General features: G+C 40.7%; 1 protein-coding gene across 3 annotated transcripts; it reads left to right on the top strand.

Moving 5' to 3' along the window:
- The first annotated feature begins 13,334 nt into the window (after positions 1-13,334).
- june (JunE proto-oncogene, AP-1 transcription factor subunit) lies at positions 13,335-18,842 on the top strand. 3 transcript variants are annotated; one of them, XM_017460044.3, is made up of 2 exons: positions 13,335-13,654; positions 14,183-18,842. In XM_017460044.3, exon 2 carries the CDS (start codon positions 14,310-14,312, stop codon positions 15,339-15,341), a length of 1,032 nt encoding a protein of 343 aa, XP_017315533.1. In that variant the 5' UTR covers positions 13,335-13,654; positions 14,183-14,309; the 3' UTR covers positions 15,342-18,842. The 3 variants fall into 3 exon arrangements, with proteins under 3 accessions (XP_017315533.1, XP_047007985.1, XP_047007983.1); XM_047152029.2 differs by having other exon boundaries at positions 13,358-13,417; XM_047152027.2 differs by lacking the exon at positions 13,335-13,654 and adding an exon at positions 13,712-14,079.
- Positions 18,843-20,418: the final 1,576 nt, after the last annotated feature.

The raw sequence follows: 20,418 nt of genomic DNA, 5'->3' as shown, positions 1-20,418 counted from the left end.
ACATCTCTGCAGGAGTCCACCAACCACTCACTGCCTCGCGTTGCAGTTTTTGCAGATATTCTAATAATTTGTCGGTTTTCATGGTTCAGAAATAGAACGGCCGGTATTTTTATGCCAGCATGCAGAATGCTGAAATTGATCCCAGGAGCTTCTGTTCTATTTAACCTACTTAAGCATAAGCGTGTGCAGAAGCCTCAGGGATTTAACATTTCCAAGTGTCAAAATGAATTAAGCATCACAGATACTACTTAAATCTCTCTCTCTCACTCTCTCTCTCTCTCTCTCACACACACACACACAGAGTAATAAAAGTTTGTATTTGATATTTATGCGCTCGGTGCACAGGAAGAAAAGAGAAATGGAGAAGCAACCTTGGGAATCCCTTAATATTTTGAATTTTGAGTTGTTGATGACGATCATGTACACAGAATGGGAGGGAAAGGCAGGGAGGAAATGTACTTATTTTCATTTTTTAAATACGTGACACCATTACACTTCACTTGTCCCTATGTAGCTTTAATTCACACCTAAGTCTCTCCTATCAGATTAACGAAGAGAAACACAGGCATTTTATCATTATCAGTGGTTGCCTAGGGACAGTGGATGGATGATCACCGAGCGATGAGCGTGAAGAGGTGCTGTGCGGTCAGACAGCAGACTGAGGTCAGATTCATTTTCCTGCCTGGTCAATAAACACCAACATGTCAAGCCATCACACACAACTCCATTGTTCATTTCACACAAACTCATTTAGAGTGTGTCAGTCCAAATGGTGCTACAGTCGCTTCATTAATCCCTGATTCACTCTTCTCAAACTTCTGAAGGCCTTGAATTTTCAGAACGGTAGTACTATCGCCATGATTTATCAGGCTAGCCATTCAACAGGAAGTAGTGAGGATGCGGCAGTTTTCGGTGATGATACAGAATCACACCATCTCAGCAGATTGCGAGTCGAGATTAGCGGCCTTAAAAGGGTAACACGATCCTCTCATCACCGGGGACAGCCAATGCCAAAGTTCTGTCAGTGTCAGAAATGTTTTATTCAAATCTCAGCTGCTATGGCGCTCGTCTAAAAGCCACCAATAAGAGGACAGCAGTAGCAGGATTTAACGAAACTCACACAGCTACAAACATGGGAGCTGAAATGGTGAAGCGTAAACGAAACATGGGACGACTCTTTGCTTTTGTAAAATGTTTTTACTAGACATAACATCGTCCGGTTTGGTGAAATAAATACTTCTAGTTCTTCAAGCTGATGTGTCAAGGTTATAGACAGTCCATTACACATACAGTATACAAGACAATAAATACAAAAAGTACAAGACATTGTGTGCAGACTGTAATCACAGATAATAAAAATGGTCAATTAGCCTATTATTGTTCTTGCCTTGAGCAGTGCAGAGATATGAAATAGAGCCGCATGATATTACACAGTTCACAGATGTAGACTGTTGCCCTAATAGACTTCAGTGATGTTCATATCTGCATATCTTTGCACTTCAGTCTGTCTGCAGGGAAACCGGAAAGCATCGTCGTACAGTACAAGTAACCTGATAAAACACCTTACGGCATTTAAGCAGCATCTTTAATAGACAGTGTGAGGATGTATCGGGAGCAGTATCAGTGAGCGTAATCGTTCAAAATTAGAACATGGTATCAAAGAAACATCAATCCCGCCGACCATCCATCCATTTTCTGTACCGCTTATCCGACACAGGGTTACAGATGAGCCTGGAGACTATCCCAGGGAACTCGGGGAACAACGCAGGGGACACCGTGGACGGGTTGCCAAGCTATTGCACGGCACAATCGCACACTACGGGCAATTTGGAAATGCCAATCAGCCTACGGTACATGTCTTTGGACTGGGGGAGGAAACTGGAGTACCTGGAGGAAACCCCCGAAGCACAGAGAGAACATGCAAACGCCACGCATACATGGTGGTGGCAGGATTCAAAACGCCAACCCTGGAGGTGTGAGGCAAACATGCTAACCACTAAGCCACCGTGCAGTATATCACATACGATGATATTCTATGTTACCATGTAGTATTGGTCCTGTAATGATGCATCCCTAAGTGAAACGATTAGATCGATTCCCATTACAAGTGGGTGTTTTTCTTGTCAGGCTTTTGAAAGTGCAAATTCAAAAAGCCGACGGAGACCCCATTCATGCTTGGCTTTGGTTTGTCTGTGCGTAGACTATGAGCATGCCTGGCTGGAGAGTCGTCGTCAGCATCGGTATGACATCAATAAATGGTGAGTCAAACAGCTAGCTACTGCGCTTGAAAGAGCGACAAAACACTTTTAGACTAATGGCAAGCCAAAAACGCAATGCCTAATGCAGGATCAAGCATGGACCAAACAGGAAAAGCAGGCACTTATACCCAGTCAGTCAAACCTGTCACAGTCCAGCCAATCGTCTGTAATGTATTTGTGTCAGTATCCACTCTCGGCCATGTTCTGATGATGGTTTTGCAGTTCTGTCCTCTGACACACTGGCCACTTTGTATTCAGCATGGGAGCTGCTGCCGTTAATTAGCCTCTGTCTGTCGCTGAGCAGAACCAGCATAAATCAAGCCTGCTCTTGCCAGGCCTCATTAGGGCGCTTTGAGTGACGCTGAGACGGCACAAGGCCAGGCGTTTAAGTCGGAGCACACCCAGCGCTGTTTTTACAGCTCACTTCAGAGCAATGGAAGGATGGAGCGGAACGGAGGGGAGGGGAGTCCAAATGGACTTTTTGGCAAATGGTTTTGGCGAAAATAAATAAATAAATAAAAAATGGGAGCACTTCAAGCACTTCGCTTCCAAATCTAGCCGGATAGCAGATGGAATAGGATTGGGGTTAGGCAAAATTTTCGGATCGGTTACAGCAATGGCGTCTACTGTGTGCTAATAATGGCCCAAATTAATTATGGCTGGTGTTGATATTAGATGTGAGGGCGAAAATCTAACATCTATCAATAGCTCAACAATAAATCTAGGTCTCATCGATGGCATAATACGAACGATATGGAGCAAATGATCACACACATACACACACTTAACAGCAAATAGTCATGATTTCTAATTTCTTTCAAAGAGTTTCCGGTCTCTAAAGTGTCCGTAGTGTATGAATGGGTGTGTGAGTGTGTATGTGATTGTGCCCTGCGATGGACTGGCACCCTGTCCAGGGTGTACCCCGGCTTGTGCCCGATGCTCCCTGGTTAGGCTCCAGGTTCCCCTGCGACCCTGAAAAGGAGTAAGCAGTTGAAGATGGATGGATGGATGGATGGATGAGTTTCTGGTCTGTAGTAATGCCCTACTAGGTTCATGCCATATTTCCTTTGCAGAACAAACATGAAAAAAGTTGTAACCACAAGCCACCAAAACACCTTCATTGCACCTTGGCATCAATTCTACACGTCTCTGGAACTGTACTGGAGCATTGAACACTGCTCTTCCAGAAGATCCTCAATATGGTGTTTTCATAATAGTGGTGAAGAGCGCTGCCTACTGTAAAGCATCGATCCAAAATCTCCCAACCTGGGTTGAGATCTGGTGACTGTGAAAACTATAATGTGATTTATTTCATTTTCATCCTCACCAAACCAATCAGTGAGTATCCCTTGTGTCACATGGATTGAGGGCAGAGGCATCCTGGAAGAGGCCATTCCCATCAGGATAGAAATGGAAATGTAGGATAAACATTAAATCAATAATTGCCCTCCAGAGCATAACAGAGCCACTGGGCACTTTTTAAAAAAAATATATTATTCCCCTTTAATTTGTCATTCATCTGTATTGTCTAATTATAAATGTGCAAAGAATGCAAAGTCTTCACTAACTGATAACAAGAAAACAGAATTACGTCTTGATTGTCCAGCGATTCATTTATTTATTTTTTTAGTTACTTTTCTTTGTTTCTCAACTTGTTCAGTCATGCCATTTGATGTCTCCAAACTGTGTCCAAACTTGACATTCAACCAAACCAATGTTTCTGTGGCAACCAGAAAGGAGCATGAGTCATGTGGGGAATGAGGTGGCCCACTAAACTGGAGCTCCACATCTCATGGGCTGGATATCACCTCAGATATCCAATAACACTCATCAAAAGCTATCATGAAATGTCACTGCTTAAGTTTCGAGAGGTGTCCATTACAGTATATTGAACATTTGAGCAATATGTTCTGTCCAGGACAAATAATTAATATATGAATAAATTATATATATATATATATATATATATATATATATATATATATATATATATATATATATATATATATATATCCCCCAACATTAAACTATCTTCAGATCAAATACTCTAATAAAAAAAAATATATATACAGCTTGCATTAGAGAGATTATCATTCTGACCTGACACTAACCAGAAAACGTGTTAAAATGACAAACAAAAAATAATGATTTTTATTTAGATTCCCACCTGTACACTAGTGATGTGTCGTTTGCAAACGAGTCGACTCTTTGATTCGCCTCTTTTTATGAATGTTGGGAGCTAGTTCGCATACGTGAGCCATTTCTTTCTTTCTTTTTTTTTTTTTCCACAGACGTATGCGATATCGACTTTAAATGCTTCCATGTCTTTTTTTTTTTTTCAACATCTGAGCCCTTGCTTTATATGAACGATGAGTCGTGTGTTTCACTCAGCCTGTGTGGCGATCAGTTTCGCGATCAAATCTCTTAAATGGGCCTACGTTTTTATCAAATGCAATTCAAAGTAATGTTATTTTATTAAGCAGAATGTAGAATAAGAGTTCTACAATAGTTACGCAACGACAAATGTCGGTGAAAAATGTCAGTGAGTCGTTTGGGAGCCGAAAGAATCAAGTCTTATTTCTGAGCCGAGTCAAATGAAATGACTCACTAAAAAGAGCTGTAATTCCCATCACTACCATGAACGCACCTGCTATCAAGGTCTCTGTGCATGAGCCATTCTGGGCTCTGTTTCCATAAATATGCTTTATAATCTAATAAGAGAAACACAGATACTGTAAAATACACTCTTAATAGATTTAACTGTATTGTTAATTGTATTTAGTATATCTGTTGTATGCACTGTCGTAGATGATGTATAACAGCTGGGTTGCTTAAAAATTGATTCTTTGCTAAGTAGTGAACATAAAATAAGGAGTAATGAAGTAGAAAACAAGATATAAACTTGGTCCAGGTTTTATAAAAGTCTCCACTGGTTTATTAAGGCGTTATTCTGGCAGCTCGAGTTTTTCGGCACTCGTTCAGGAATCTCAAATACGACCCATTTTTAATTCCATACTTCAGCTCCTACTTGCACTGTAGTTTTGCCCAGAAGAGAGTGTCAGGCAAAGAGAGCGACCACTAACCTATAATCTGTCACACACACACACATACACATACACACACACAAACTGGCGACTGACCAGCCACTCCTCAAAGCTAGACGCAAATGCGTGTTTATTCTACACACTCAGACGCTACCTCACTGGCTGTTTGTTCGAAAGCCTCTCGTCCTGAACACAGTCATTTATTCCACTAATATCTGTGGCAGCCCAGCGGGTAAATAAACACCGACTGGGCCTAAGGAGAGGTGTGCTTTGTTTTCCCTTCTCTTTTCTTTATATATACATATATATAGCACAGGAATAACAGCTGAGAGATTCTCTAGTCATCTCTAGGTCAAAGCTTATCCATGTGCAGCTGTAGCAGAACCAAAAGACAATGACTGAAGGTTACTTTAGGAGTAGTTGTGTGAAAATAAAATCACACACAAAAAAGAAAATAAAAATCACACACACACACACACAAACTAACAACATGATCACAATTACCATCCATGCATACTCTATACCGCTTATCCTTTTCAGGGTCATGGGGAAACCTGGAGCCTATCCCAGGAAGCTTCGGGCACAAGGCGGGGTACACCCTGGACAGGGTGCCAATCCATCGCAGGGCACACTCACATACACACTCACACACCCATTCATACACTACGGACACTTTGGACTCACCAATCAGCCTACCATGCATGTGTTTGGACTGGGGGAGGAAACCGGAGTACCCGGAGGAAACCCCTGCAGCACGGGGAGAACATGCAAACTACACACACACAGGGCCACGGTGGGAATCCAACCCCCGACCCTGGAGGCGTGAGGCGAACGTGCATTTTATGGGCGGAGTTAGTGTTTTGTACATTTTCTTACGACTCATTTCATTCGTATGAAAGCGACCAAAATCTAACCATAAAATATAAACTTTTTTTTTTATATAGTAGAAAAATCTTAGCCAATCAGAAAATCTTACAAAAATTCATACAAGCGAAGTAGAAACTTTTTTTTTTTTTTGTTCGATATCGTATGAATGAAAATTTGACAAAGTTTAAGGATATATAATGGGCGGAGTTAACGTCTCCTTGTTTTCTTACAACCCATTCGATTGCTATGAATTCGTACGAAAATCATAAGGACTCGTACGAGCACGGCAGATAAGGTTGGATTTTGTTCCATGTCATATTGATGAAACGAGTCATTTGAAAAAGCGTTAAGGTTATATATTATGGGCGGAGTTAGCGTTGGTTCATTCATATGAAATGGAACGAAATCCAATCGCATCTGCCTCGCTTGTTCGATTCCGTACAATTTCCTCATGAGGTCACGTCATTACTGATGTGTATATACCCTAGCAATGTATATAACTCTTAAATATCAGCCATAAAAAAAAATACCACCTGACCATGTGATCAACTCCATCTTTTGCAAAAGAACTCCAAGAAGCTCAGAAAACAACAAGACGAGCTAAAACGTATTCGCTGAATTAAATGAATAGAGTGAGAGTACCTAATGGACTCTTGATACAGTAACCTTCCATACAACACCGACTATCTGATATTGGGTGCTGCTTAGCAATATGATTACACAGACTATTCCTACTGCCAATAAATAGCAGACCAGCCGTGGTGTTGAAAGGCAGAATGCTTTTCAAGAAGGTAAGAGGTTTGGCTTTTTTCTTCCTACCGCTCCAAGGTGGCCGTCAATTAAAGCATTCAGTTCCGAGCTAAATGGACAGCATGAATGGCAAGGCAGCTGCTCGTTACGTTATGCATTACAAATTTAGCAAAACTCCGCCATCACAGGCTAAATAGGCTGAAAGATTATTTCTTCCACGTGCTTCCCAGCATATTGGAAATGGAAAATAAGTCGGCGTTTGCCTTTGAAATGATAAACTCGCGTTACAAATTTTTAATCCAGAAGTTTGCTTCATCGACTTCTCGCTTTCATCTGCTGTAACTGGATTTTATTTTACACTTATTTTTTGCAACACAAGTCATCACCAGAGCAGAACAAAGTCGGTGAAATGGGGTTGTGAAATAGTTGCTTGTTCTTGCATGACAAAAGAGGAAGACGCACGAATTATAATCTTGAGGTGTATTCACATGTGCAGCATTTAGTCCGTTTGAATGGAACTCTGGTGTGTGTCCTGCCTCGGTGTATTTAATTGGTGAGAACACGGTGTTCACACTCGGGTGTGGACCAAAACAACCGGTCTGAGAGCGTCTGAGGCGAGGTGGTGTGGTGTGGTGTCGGTCCACTTCCAAGAGTATTCCGTGATAACGTGATTTAACTCTGAAGCGTTACAAAAATGTAATAATGGTGCCTTCAGTCATGTCATAAAGCAGGGGTTCCCAAACTTTTCCAGGGCGAGGCCCCTCAAATGGCATTAATATTAGACCGAGGCCCCCCTTTTGCAAGATGTCTTTAAAACACGTTAAAAACTTCTGAATATATCTCCCTTTTTTTTACATTAATAATTACATCTTACATCTTTACATTACATTACATTAGGAATTGATTGTGTGTGTGTCTGTGTGTGTGTGTGTGTGTGTGTGGTTGTCTGAGAGTGAGAATTTATTTTTCACACCAAATTGTTGAGGCCCCCCGGGCGCCCCCTGGCCCCCACTTTGAAAACCACTGTCGTAAAGATCATTTTTACGAGTTGAACGCACAGGTGGTAATTACGAGTGGGAAATTCAGAGTTTTCTGAGTTAGGGGCGTGTCAGTATGAAAACGTGGTGGAATCAATGGATGTAGCGCCTGTAGTTGGTGGTAAATTTGTTGAAATGGATTATTTACTTAAGTCTATTTGGTATACACAGCAAGTTATTGTCAGTCTTTTTTATTTACAATAAGACAAGCTAACTGCCTGTACAAAATACAATAGCATTGTATGATACATGGGCGTAACCACGCATTCTTTGGGCGGTCGTGCCCCACCCCCACTGCTGAGGAAATACCAATCTGTCCCCCTCAAGATACAGTAGAAAATATTTTCTTTATGTCCCCCTTTAATGAATAACTGCCAACGGATCTGTCTTTTTTTCGTCTATTCTATTTATTTATGTCTATTCCTTTTTTAATATATTTCCGTGTGTTAAGGAAAATAGGTGTGTGCCCCCCCTCCCAAATTGTACACTTGGTTGCACCCATCGTATGATTATTATATGATGTGTAACGATAAAGTTTACAGCGGCTTCATAAATGGATTAAAAACCTATAACAGATACCTGATGTGCAGTCTTTGTTCTTCATGTTCTAGTAGTAGAGTTAAAAAAATAAAATAAAAACCATGCTGTATTTTATTTATTTTTTTGTAGTTAATTAAGAGAAGGCACACCGACCGCCATCTTGTTCGACCAAAGTGACGTCGTAAATACGAACTTCCCAGGAGGACTCGAATGCACAGTAAGTTCGGGATATTTGGAGCAGATTTAGAAGATTCTTATTTCGAAGAGAAACTAAATGCTGAATATTTGAAACCCGTGCGTTTACATTAGATTCCTTCTGCTCCGGGTTTGTGTGATTTCCATCCATCCATATTTCTGACCAATGAATGAATGTGTTCAGCGCCGCTCATACATTTGAATGCTTTTTGCTTGGTGTACACTATGAAACCAAACCGAATCAAATAGCAAACGAACCATGAGTATCAATTTCACTCTGATTCAGACTCAGCAAATGGACTCACAGGTGTAAAGTCAGCCTTTAACAAAAATTAAATAAATAAAAGCGGCATTTAAAAAAAAAAAAGTGACATACAAGATGCTTTGAATTTTCACCTTGTGTGCCGAGGAGACGGCGAAGATCACAGATCGTGTTTCCTCTACAGCTCAGTCTGTGTGTATCACATCACTCATTTTGGCTTGAAATGACTCCTGTTGGTGTGATAAAGCCTGAGGTGGCTGTATGAGCTCTAAAATGACTCCTGACCTTGAAGGAAACACTTTGATGGAGGATAAATCTAACAATCATTAATCATGTGTATGAAAGTGTGTGTGTGTGTGTGTGTGTTTTGGGTTGGATGGAGGAATTATATCCCGCAGCGAATCACCTTTCGTGAGGTTAACTCGTGCAGACGGGTGAGATCTAGCCTCCGTGTTGGTCAGGGTAGCAGTGTTATTGCTTTGGGCATTGACACTGTCCTCAACCCTGTCAGCACAGAACGCACTCTCCATAATGCTGAAACCTTCACTGTACCAAAGCAACATCCCTGAACACCTTCACCTCTTCACCTGCCGATATTATCAGTGGAAATTTTTCCTATAGAAAGCATCACCTCAATAAAGCAGAAAAACTGAACTTCAGCAGTTCCGGTAAAAGACCTGAAACTAGCATAAAACCAGCATTTAACCCTTTGACGTCCTTATAATAGTAGATTTTTTTGTTTTTCTATAATTCACCTCCTTTTACATGTTTAATGCTAGAAAACCTCTTTTTTTTTTTTAATCCCAATTTTTTTTCTTCCCAGGACAATCACAGCGAAAATAAAGTTTTTGTCAAATATATGAATGTACAGCTGCAAAGAATAGTAATAGTAATAATAATAACACTAAATAATAACAACAAGAAGATGACGAGAAAGAAGAAGACGATGACAATGAAGATGAAGAAGAACAACAACAATAATCATAATGTTTTTTTTTCTTATTAGCAGCTGTTTATGTAATACTCCTTTCATAAATGTTAACGCCTCCTTACAGAAAGCCTCTGTAGTCATATAAACTAACAAACCCTTGAACAAATACAGAAAGAAAGAAATGCTATCAATAATGATACTATTTTTTCCATCACTGGCAGCTAATTATTGATTTGTTTGGTGTGGGTTTTTTGTTTGTTTGTTTGTTTGTTTATATGAATACAGAGGTTTTCTGTAAGGAGACATTTCATTCATATTTATGGAAGGAGTCTCCAGTGTCAGAGCTTTTTAAAAAAGTGTTCGTCTTGGTAGCATGAAAGGCTGCATTCTGTTTTTGAGGTAGAGTGTTTATTGCTGCTATAACGTAAGTGATAACAGGAACTAACTTGTCTCACGCACGTTCCGCAACATCATGTAACTATAAACCGATAAAAAAGTATGACCTCGGTAGCAAATTGCTGTGGTATAAGACGAATAAAACACTTCCGGACATGCCGATTTTGACAGGGTAATATGATCTCCACTTCGCTTCCTGTAATGTTTTATTCCTTTCATGTGGTATTCTAGTATAAGTGTTCTGACGTTTTTTTTTGTTGTTGTTGTTTTTATGTATTGTGTACGGTATATTACAGAAATACACCATACGAGAGATCCTGACTGCTAATTAAACCTACCATCTCCTCGTGAAAACTTGCATCCACCTTCAAAATGTTTCATCAGAAAAGGGGTTTCCCAGTACTCAAACAGTAAGACATGAGTAAGCAGATCTAGAACAGATGTGTAGATGGTTTTTATTGAATTTTTTTTTGCAATATTTTGGCTGGAGTGTTGCTTAAAATGATGCCACTTGCTGCAGTTCTACTACATGAAGTACTGTAATGGTGGTTTGAAATTTTTAGGATGTATTACAGATGAAATGCACTGACTTGCATTCACTGATGTGATAAACTGCATATAATTGGGGTTATACAGTATGTTGTAAAGTAATATGTCTTAACAGGGTTTTTACCTTCAAGAGATGAGATTGAGATCCCAATCCCCTCCCATTATTAAGGCATTCATGAGGCTGACTAAGGAGATCAGTCATATGACTGATCTGAGATCTGACTAAGGAAAAGCCTGCTTTCGATCATTTTCTACGAGGCAGACTTGGAAACTTAAACAGACCTTCACTCTGATCCGAATATCATCACTGTACGTCAAACTTCTGGATGTTCAATTGAAGATATACGTAACATTTCATATGACATATGCAGAATAGAATTGTACTGCACAAAAATGTAGTAGATATCATCAGCAGAAGTGAGTGCAAATTATCACTTAAATCTCCTTGTGGTGATGACAAATAAGTGGCAGTACAATCACTTTCCCAAAACTACACACTTTGGTATTAGAATGATGTGTTGAAGACAACAAAATCCCCTCGGTGTTGACTAACAGCTGGACCTAAATGTAGATTCAACAACAAAGGAGTTCATTTGGCATTGTGTGTGTTTAAAATCACACGTACTGTGTGTTAACTCGCATATTATTGTGAGTTGGTAGAGCTTTCCTTCAGTCTACACGAAGCTTCAGGTTAGAAGACATTCCTGTTTGATTTCACATTTGTTCTGCGGTAATAAAACTGGAAAGATTAACGTGTAGTTAGATTAGATTAAAGACTTTATGAGAGTTTTCATAGCAATAAACGTATAAAGTGTAATAGTCAAGGTGATTCGCAAAGGAGTCGGTTCAATTCGAACCTTTATTATGAGATCCAATAAGAGTTGTTGATATTGAACCGACTCACAAACGAATCCCAATTGAACAACTCTTTATGAACGTTAGGTTTAATTATTTCTAGTTCAGCTGTGTGTTTCTCTTGGCTTAGGTAGATCGGATTCAAGTCTATATGAGAGGCTTGCTAGCAATATAAGTAATAGACGAGAAAGCCACGGTGATTCAAAAACGAATCGGTTCAAGTCGGACAATTTATAGTAGGTTCCAATAAGAGTTGTTCAAATTGAACCGACTCACACATGAATCCAAATTGAACGACTCTTTATGAACGTTAGGTTTAATTATTTCTAGTTCAACTATCTCTTTCACTTGGCTTAAGTAGATCAGATTGAAGTCTATATGAGAGGTTTGCTAGCAATATAGTTAAAAGACAAGAAAGACACGATGATTCACGAACGAATCAGTTCATTTAGAATCTTTATAATAACAGTAAAGATGCTTCTCGTTTCTTATTTGTGCATCCTTGTTTACTTTCCTCTCTTCATTTCCCTGCGCTGCTGCAGCTTGGTTAATAACGACATTCGTAATAAAGCAAAATGCACTGATAGTATGTGAAATGTCTGGGTTATTCCACCATGAATTGACGAACAATACGTAATTTATCGCAACTTTTGTGCAGCTTTGAAAATCCAAACATGCAAGGATTAATGGATTACTATAGAGTACACACTGAATTCATATTATTATTGAATTATATTTCACACAAAATTCCATCACATCATCAAAGGACTTTTTGTTTGAGATTGTGGCAGATGTAGTAGAAGGAGAAGGGGAATTTATACATGCGTCAGGTTTTTTTTTTTTTATATGAAACAATTCCTCGTAGGATACACCTGTGTATCCTCGATCCTAGCTCCTCTGGAAGCCTTCAAGATGGCTGACTTCGATCGATTTTTGGGTCACAGGCTAGAGGACGGAGGAGCAAGGAAGCAGGAAGCAGGAAGCTTCCTCACTCCTCGTTCCTTGCCTCCCCACGGTACAATTAGAGAATTGACATGTGTGTCCTTTCAAGATGGCTGACGGAGGAGCGAGGAAGCATTGATTTGAGTATTGAAGAGTTGTTCGAATTGAATCGGTTCACAAACTAAACGAATATGACATAACTGTTTATGAACCTTTTATAAAAAAAGGTCTGAGGAAACAAAGGGTTTCGCTTGTTTTGTAGTCGGTTTGGGGTTTAATTTAATAATAACCTTTTTTTTTTTTTTAGTTCGGTTGCGTCTTTAAGTATAGCATTCATGCTATAATGATAACATAACAAGCATCACACGACGGATGTTATTTATTAGCCATAAAATAACTTCCTGTGTAGACAAACTGTTAGCATAAACCGCTAACACACGAGCTGGACACTGTAGCACACTACACAACGTTCAGGAATCGAATGAAATTAGGACGAGTCGATTCGTTTAAACTGCTTCGCTCGATAGAATCGAGTCACTCAAATGAGCCGAAACGCCCATCTGGTAACCATAGTAACGGTTAAGCCTTTTTTTTTTAACTCCTTACACCACTAGTGACCGCCAATCAAAGAACGAGTTGAGGCAAGGGGCGGAGCCAGGAGCGCGCGGGACAGCCATCAGGAAGTGGAGCGAAGCAGAGAAGGGCGTGTAGTTTCACCGAGCAGTAGAGCAGAAAGTCCCGCAGTCGCGCTGAGACGGAGTGAGAGGCGCACGCGCTCGGACCAAACGACGGTGTGACGACGCGAGATCTCTCTCTTTCTATATATATATTTATATATATACACACACATCAACCATCATAAACTTATTGAGGCAGCATTAAAATTAGAGATTTTTTTTATCGGTGCTGTGATCATTGCGTTGCGCGTGTTGGATTATATGGCCGCGGAGCCGGTGGATCTCGCGCTCGCAGTGGAGTGAACTGAACCGCGTTGACGCTCGCGCGTGTGACGGATCGCCGCCTGCACGGTATTTCATGTCTGATTACTGACTAATCGCGAACGCGCGCGCACACACACACACACACACGTACGCACGCACGCACTCACTTTTGAGTCATTGGGATGCGTTTTATGGGGAGGTGATTTCTGTGACTCGTTCTTTCGGGTTTTTCTGTCACCTACACAGACAGTAAAGAGACGCGCGCGAGTTACTGTAATCATTATTCATCGCCTGACTCGGATCGGCTGCTTATGAAGATAAAAACGTACATGTAGTGGGTTTTTTTTTAGTTTTTTTTTTTTTTTTATACACAGCCTACACGAGTCAGTACGCGTGAGCCTTTAGTCTGAGAAGCGGGGAAGAAATCAGTAAATGAAAACATTAGACGTTGTTTATCATCCCTGTGTTTAGACACACATGTATTCATGGAGCAGTGTTTAAACCGGAGATCGGTGTGTCCTCGGATTGCTGAGTGTTGGGTTCTAATGTAATCTGTCTTTTTGAGAAGTTCCTCGGTGTCTCCATGGCATATTTACACGCCTGTCTGTCTTACAGGTTGTCCTACGGAGACTCGCAGCAGCAGCACAAGGGCCACTTTCCAGTGTGGACTATGTTTAATGTGAAAACCTTCCAGCTCTGATACCCCCTAATCAGATTATGAAGATTTCGCACTCCTGCGTCAATGACAGGTAAGATGGAAACACCCTTCTACCACGATGATACGCCGAGCGTTCCAAACTTCGGGCAACTTCCAGACTACGATCGCTATCAAAGCCACAAGATGATGAGTAAGAAGAACATGGCCGTGCATAATTTCCCCGGAGCTGTGGGAGGCACGCCAGGCCTGAAGCTGTTGCAGAGCCAGGCTGGAAGCAGCGTCAACCCGAACCTGGGCATGAACAGCAACCCGAACAGCGCTCTGATGTCGTCGTCCGACATGAACCTCTTGAAACTCTCTAATCCCGAGCTGGAGCACTTGATCATCCAGTCTAACCAGGGGCTGGTTACGACAAGCCCGGCGCCTAGCTCTTCCACTAACGCTTTCATGTACAGGAACCATGCCACAAACGAGCAGGAAGGCTTCGCAGACGGTTTCGTCAAAGCTTTGGCAGATCTGCACAAACAGAACCAGTTGGTCGGGGCTCCCATATCTCCATCGTCCTCCATTCAGGGTCCGTATCAAAGGAACCTCATGGCGAGCGCGGACATGCCGATCTACACCAACTTGAGCAGTTATAACCCCAACCAGCTCCCTACGTCCTACCCCGGAGGTCAGATCCCCTACGCCTCGGCTCACGCTACAGCCCACTCCAGCCAGGGGCAAGGTCATCACCATCACGGTCGAGGTCTTGATGCGCCTCAGACCGTTCCAGAGGTTCCTCACCCCCCTGGAGGAGATCCGACCGGTTCTCCACCTTCCCTCTCGCCCATTGACCTCGAGACCCAGGAGAGAATCAAGGCCGAGAGGAAGAAGCTGCGGAATCGCATCGCGGCCTCCAAGTGCCGCAAGCGGAAACTGGAGCGCATTTCACGCCTGGAGGAGAAGGTGAAGGTCTTGAAGACGCAGAACTCTGACCTGGCGTCCACCGCCAGCATCTTGCGTGAGCAGGTCGCGCAGCTCAAACAGAAAGTCATGAACCACGTGACCAACGGCTGTCAGATCGCGGTCGGAACAGCCGGCATGGCCAAGAGCGCCGAGAGCGCCAGCTGCTGAAGGTGCATCTTATTTCCTTCGCTCTGAACTCTCGATTTCCCTTCTGCTACTTCATGCCGCTGTGAAAGATGAACAGCGAATACCGGAGAAGGGCAGAAAGAGAACGGAAACCTCGTCCCGACTGACACGGAAGACACCTCGCAGAGAGGGTGTGCAAAAAATAAATAAATAAATAAATAAATAAATAAATACATAGATAGAAATTCCTTCAACCTGTCAGAGTGATCTCTCAGCTGCGAGTGATCTCTGGCCACGAGAGCACGTTCTCTCCTCGCACACAGACTGCAATTTAAAAGGGAAGATTGCCTCATCGCATCGCACCTCGACCCCGTTTCTCATTCGACCGCACTCTGTACTCGAATCCCATCGGGTTCATAAGGACCGAGAGACCGTCACAGCAATACCGCCCGAACCCGACGTGTCGCACGGAGACAACAAACGCAGCGCGGATCGACTTCACGACACGGACGTTGACTCACAGCTGGAATTCCTCCCGACCCGAATGATTTGAATATTTTTTTAATCTCCCCTGAGGATGAGCAGCTTGTGATACGGTCTTACACGTCACTGGGATTGGAGTACGGTCTCTCTTACAGTCGCAGGGTAACTTTTTTTTTTTTTTGTTTTTTTTTGAGTTTGAACCCCCCCCCCTCCCCCTCCCCCTCCCCCAACAACATGCACTATTCTGCAAATCTGAACTTTTCTATACACAAACAAACCTGGCAACGTGAGCCAAATTTCTCTCACGTTCATTTGTTCCCGATCGGAGGTGTCCGCACATATTGTTAAAAAAAGAAATACGCCATTCATTCATATTGATATTAAATAATGTCAGAAGTGTTGTAGTTAAGTGGAGACTTATTCGTTGCGGTCCAGTCTGAGTGATTTATATATTGAAGCCTATTCGTACATCCGTCGGTTTGTTTGATATCGTGCAATTTGTGAATACAGGAAGTTTGTTTTTGTTTTGTTTTTTTACAATCTTTTTTATTATTATTATTATAATTTTTTTTTTTTTTTTTATATATAAGTATTATTTCACTGACAATTGATGAACAAGAACACGAGTCTGGTCCCGTGCAGCACTTTTAACGGTGTCCATTTTGAGCACCCGATAAAATTCCTGAACATTCCGAGACCTTTTGCACTGTATTCAGTGGGTTGTGTTTTAACGCCTCGTGGCTGCTCTTTTAATTTAAACCGCTGAGGCTTTGAGAAAAGGGACGTGTTTTCATATGAGGGCTTCGAGCCAGAAAAGGGCTTTCGATCAATAGTATTTTTTTTGCAATTTTTTTTTTTTTTTTTTTTTTTTTTTTGTAAAATTTCTAAAAAAAAAAATTTATTTATGCAAAAACTTTATCTATGATATTTATGTTGTTTGTGTAAGAGGACTGTACAGGTTCGAATACCGGTGTCGTGTCGGCACTTTCTTTTGTTTTGTTTGGTTTTGTTTTTGGGAACTACATAGTTGCACATAAAATCGAAACAGTAAACAATGTCTAATATTTATCCTCTGTGTACAGCGTAATATTTTTCCTCTGTTTTTGGTGGGAAGAAAAATCTGAATAAATAAATAAACAAACAAACAAACGAAGCGTTCAGATTGTCGAAATGTTGGTACGCGATCGAAGATCGAGTTCAGAACTAGTTTACTTTATATTCGCTTTATAAAGGATATTGTTTTATAAATAATGATAAAAAGTGGGAAAGGAATTTTCAGAATGCTTTTTTTTTATTATTATTTGATTTGATTTGTATTTTTTCCCCCTCGTTATTGTTGAAATTGCGTTTCGTTAAAACCGGGCGTGTACCCGATACCTGTTTAATTGCCTAAGTGGGAAAAAATTAGCTTTAAATTCATCTTTAAAAAAAAAAACAAACCCCAGCTCTCGTCATGCCAGGGATTTTAAAGCATCTGCGGTCATGTTGTGCATAAATATTGGCACTGGAAATTGGCTGATGAACATATATTTTAAAAATCTCTTCAAGAACACTTTAAGCTACAGCTCTCGTCTCTAGAACCGAGGGCGTGAGGTTTTAAAGCGTCATACGTGAGAATATTGTGTACGTTTCATAAGTATTTGCACCTGCCTAGTCACCACAGTTTGCTTCCCTTTTTTTTTTTTTTTTTTTTTTTCTTTCCCAAGGTGACTGATGCGTACGCAGAGCGAGAACTCTGATCACATTGTTGGTACACTGAATTTCTGTCCAACTGCCTTTCCTACTAAACAAACACATGAAATCTTTTATTTATATACATATACATATATAAATATATACGTCTATATTCTTATCAGTCCGAATAAGGGTTTGATCCGAACTGTCGATGAACCTCTTACCTTTTTCCGAGCGTCAAAATGGAAATATTTATTTTTGAAACTTGAATATGTTTTTGGGTTGTTTTTGTTTTGTTTTGTTTTTTGGGGGGTATTTTTTTTTTTTTTTTTTTTTGGATGTCACAAACTTCTATTTTTGTACAAAGAAAATGAATAATGTTATAATGAAGAGTGAGAACAGTAAATGTGCATACTGTACTTTTGGTTTGTAGATCTTTCCTCATTCCAGAAATACTTTATTTATTGAGCTGGTATTACGTGTTTTTACGCTTTGAGCATTTCTGCCTCTTGTGAAACGAGATTTCAAAAAAAAAAAAAAAAAAAACCTGCCACGTTTACTAGAACGATATCCTGAAGGTTTACGCTAAAGAAGGACTTTTTTTTTTTTTGGTTTTTTGGTCGTCTGATGAGGCGACTTTACAATCCGTGATGTGCACTTGAGGCCTTTTAGGACTTTACAGCTATAATCGTCGCTATGAAATGTACCACTGGTGGCATTTTCTTGTATCTGATCTGATATTTATGGCTTTGTATCCACCAGCCCGGATGAAATCGTCAGAATACGAGAGTCACTTCATTTATTTTCACACTAAACCTTGATTTGCTAAAGCTGTGAGATCATTCAAGATTTCAAGATCTCGGACGTCTTCGGTGTAAGGGTGTGCATCGGTAATGATGTTCTCTATTATTTCACGCACATAACGAGCTCTCTGTCTCTCTGCCCCACCATTTATCCAAAAATAAACACTTTCATAGACAGTATTAGCTTACTCTAACTGGGAAAGAAAAAAAAATTAGAAATTCATTTGAAATTTGTAAGAGTTGGGGGGGGGGGAGAATCACCTGTGTAGTGATGACTGATAAAAATACTGCTTAAAGGGTTTCTTTCTTGTTGGTTGGTTGGTTTGGGTGGAGCGATTACCCATCAACCCCTGCGCTTTCTTCTCTTCCTGTCTCCACTTCACGGCCTGATGGGAAATATAGTCTCCGTGCAATCACAAGACGACGTGACTAAGGGGCGACTTGCCTTGCTTTCGATTCATGGTTGTTGTTTTGTTGTTGTTGTTTGTTGTTTTTAAAAAAAAAAAAAAAAAAAATCGGTTCTGAATCTTGTTCCTTGTTTTCATGTTTTTTAATCAATAAAGACGTCGGTTTCTGAACACGCTTTGCTCGTCTCAGGTCTGATTTCAGCTGGACCTCCACAAGCAGGACAAAACATCGTCGTGTTTGGTGTGTAAAGTTTCATAGGTGTTCCTTAATCGCTGTGGGTAAGGAAAACGTTTAAAAAAAAAAATGTCTCGATTTTCTCGAGTCGAATTTGCCTTACGTTTTGGAACATTTTTCTTGTCACAGCATGCACCCATATTTCATTCTTGGATTTATTTTTATTTATTTTCAGAGCCAGTACAAAAAAAAATGATCAAAAGAAGAAAAAAAAAAAATACATGACTTTTTTTTTTTCTTTTCCTTTTTCTTCTTTCCAATTTCAAAACCAATTTCGGGGGGGTGCTAACTTTTGCACTCGACTATACACTTGTTAACCGAGTTTTATTCATTGTTCCTAATGTATGAAAACGATGGTCATTACAGCCTGTGTGATGAAATCCACCGTCCTCGGAAGTTACGAATAGTCAGGATTCCTGCCAGTGTTTTGGTTAACAGCTTTGCTCTGAGGAATTGCTGTCATTTATTTATTTATTTATTTATTTATTCATTCATTTATTTATTTATTTTTGTCAGTTTCGCATTATCATCTCTCCTTGATGTCTCTATTTCAGCTGAAGGTCCACGATATGATTCTTTTTTGTTCTTTTTTTGTTGTTTTAATTCTTTAGAAAGTCACACTTTTTTGTTTGTTTGTTTTTCTTTTGTTTTTTTTTTTGGCAAATGAAACCGTATTAAAATGACACGGGAGATCTGCTCCGGAGATCTGACGAGTGTTTTACAAAACATGTTACGCTTGGTTAGAAAAGAAAGGCGTTCCTGTCAACAATGTGTGTGTGTGTGTGTGTGTGAGTGCAAACGACTGATGATGAGGTCAAGTTAAAAAAAAAAAAAAAAAAAGAAAAGAAAATCATAATGTGTGTGTAATTATGGCGGCGCGAGCCTACGGAACAATGCCATTGCTGCAATCTAGCAAACAACAGATTGCACAAGACGTACGTTCTGTCTTCGTACCTCAGTATCGAACTCGAAACGTGTTTCTTTTCGGTCTTTACGAGTCGACCATTTATTCAACGCGAGCCTTACTGGAAATGATTAGTTACCGATTTCCACTAAAGCACCCCGGAGGGACAACTGGGGAAGCCGTCCCACGTCCAGAAGGGTTTAGTAGCCTGTCGATATGCAGGGGAAGAAAAAGAAAAAAAAAGCATCTGGAATTCAGTCTTATCGAACCGCGAGGGTGTGACATGTAGGCGTTTTCGCCCTCGCGTTCATATTTCCCCAATTTTGTAAAAATGCTGCGTTTTCACTGTAACAGCCTCCACACCCAGGGGAACTTTATAGCGCGGCTAATTATAGACGTTTGCTGATATGTACGGGGTCTCTGGCTATTAGATCACAAAGAATGTCGCATCGTGCGCGCACAAAAGGAAAGAAAGAAAACGGAAAGAGGAAAGATGGACTAGTTCTTAAAGCAAGCCGTCCCTCCGGGATTTTGCGATCGCAGAAACGAATGCAAAAAATCACGCGAACGCCGCGGCATCCGTCGGAGCTTGCCGTTTGTTTCTAATCACCGC

The sequence above is a fragment of the Ictalurus punctatus genome, chromosome 28, assembly GCF_001660625.3.
Source record: "Ictalurus punctatus breed USDA103 chromosome 28, Coco_2.0, whole genome shotgun sequence".
NCBI lineage: Eukaryota > Metazoa > Chordata > Actinopteri > Siluriformes > Ictaluridae > Ictalurus > Ictalurus punctatus.
Note: the sequence above shows the minus strand (reverse complement) of the source record. Positions and strands in the feature narration are given on the sequence as shown.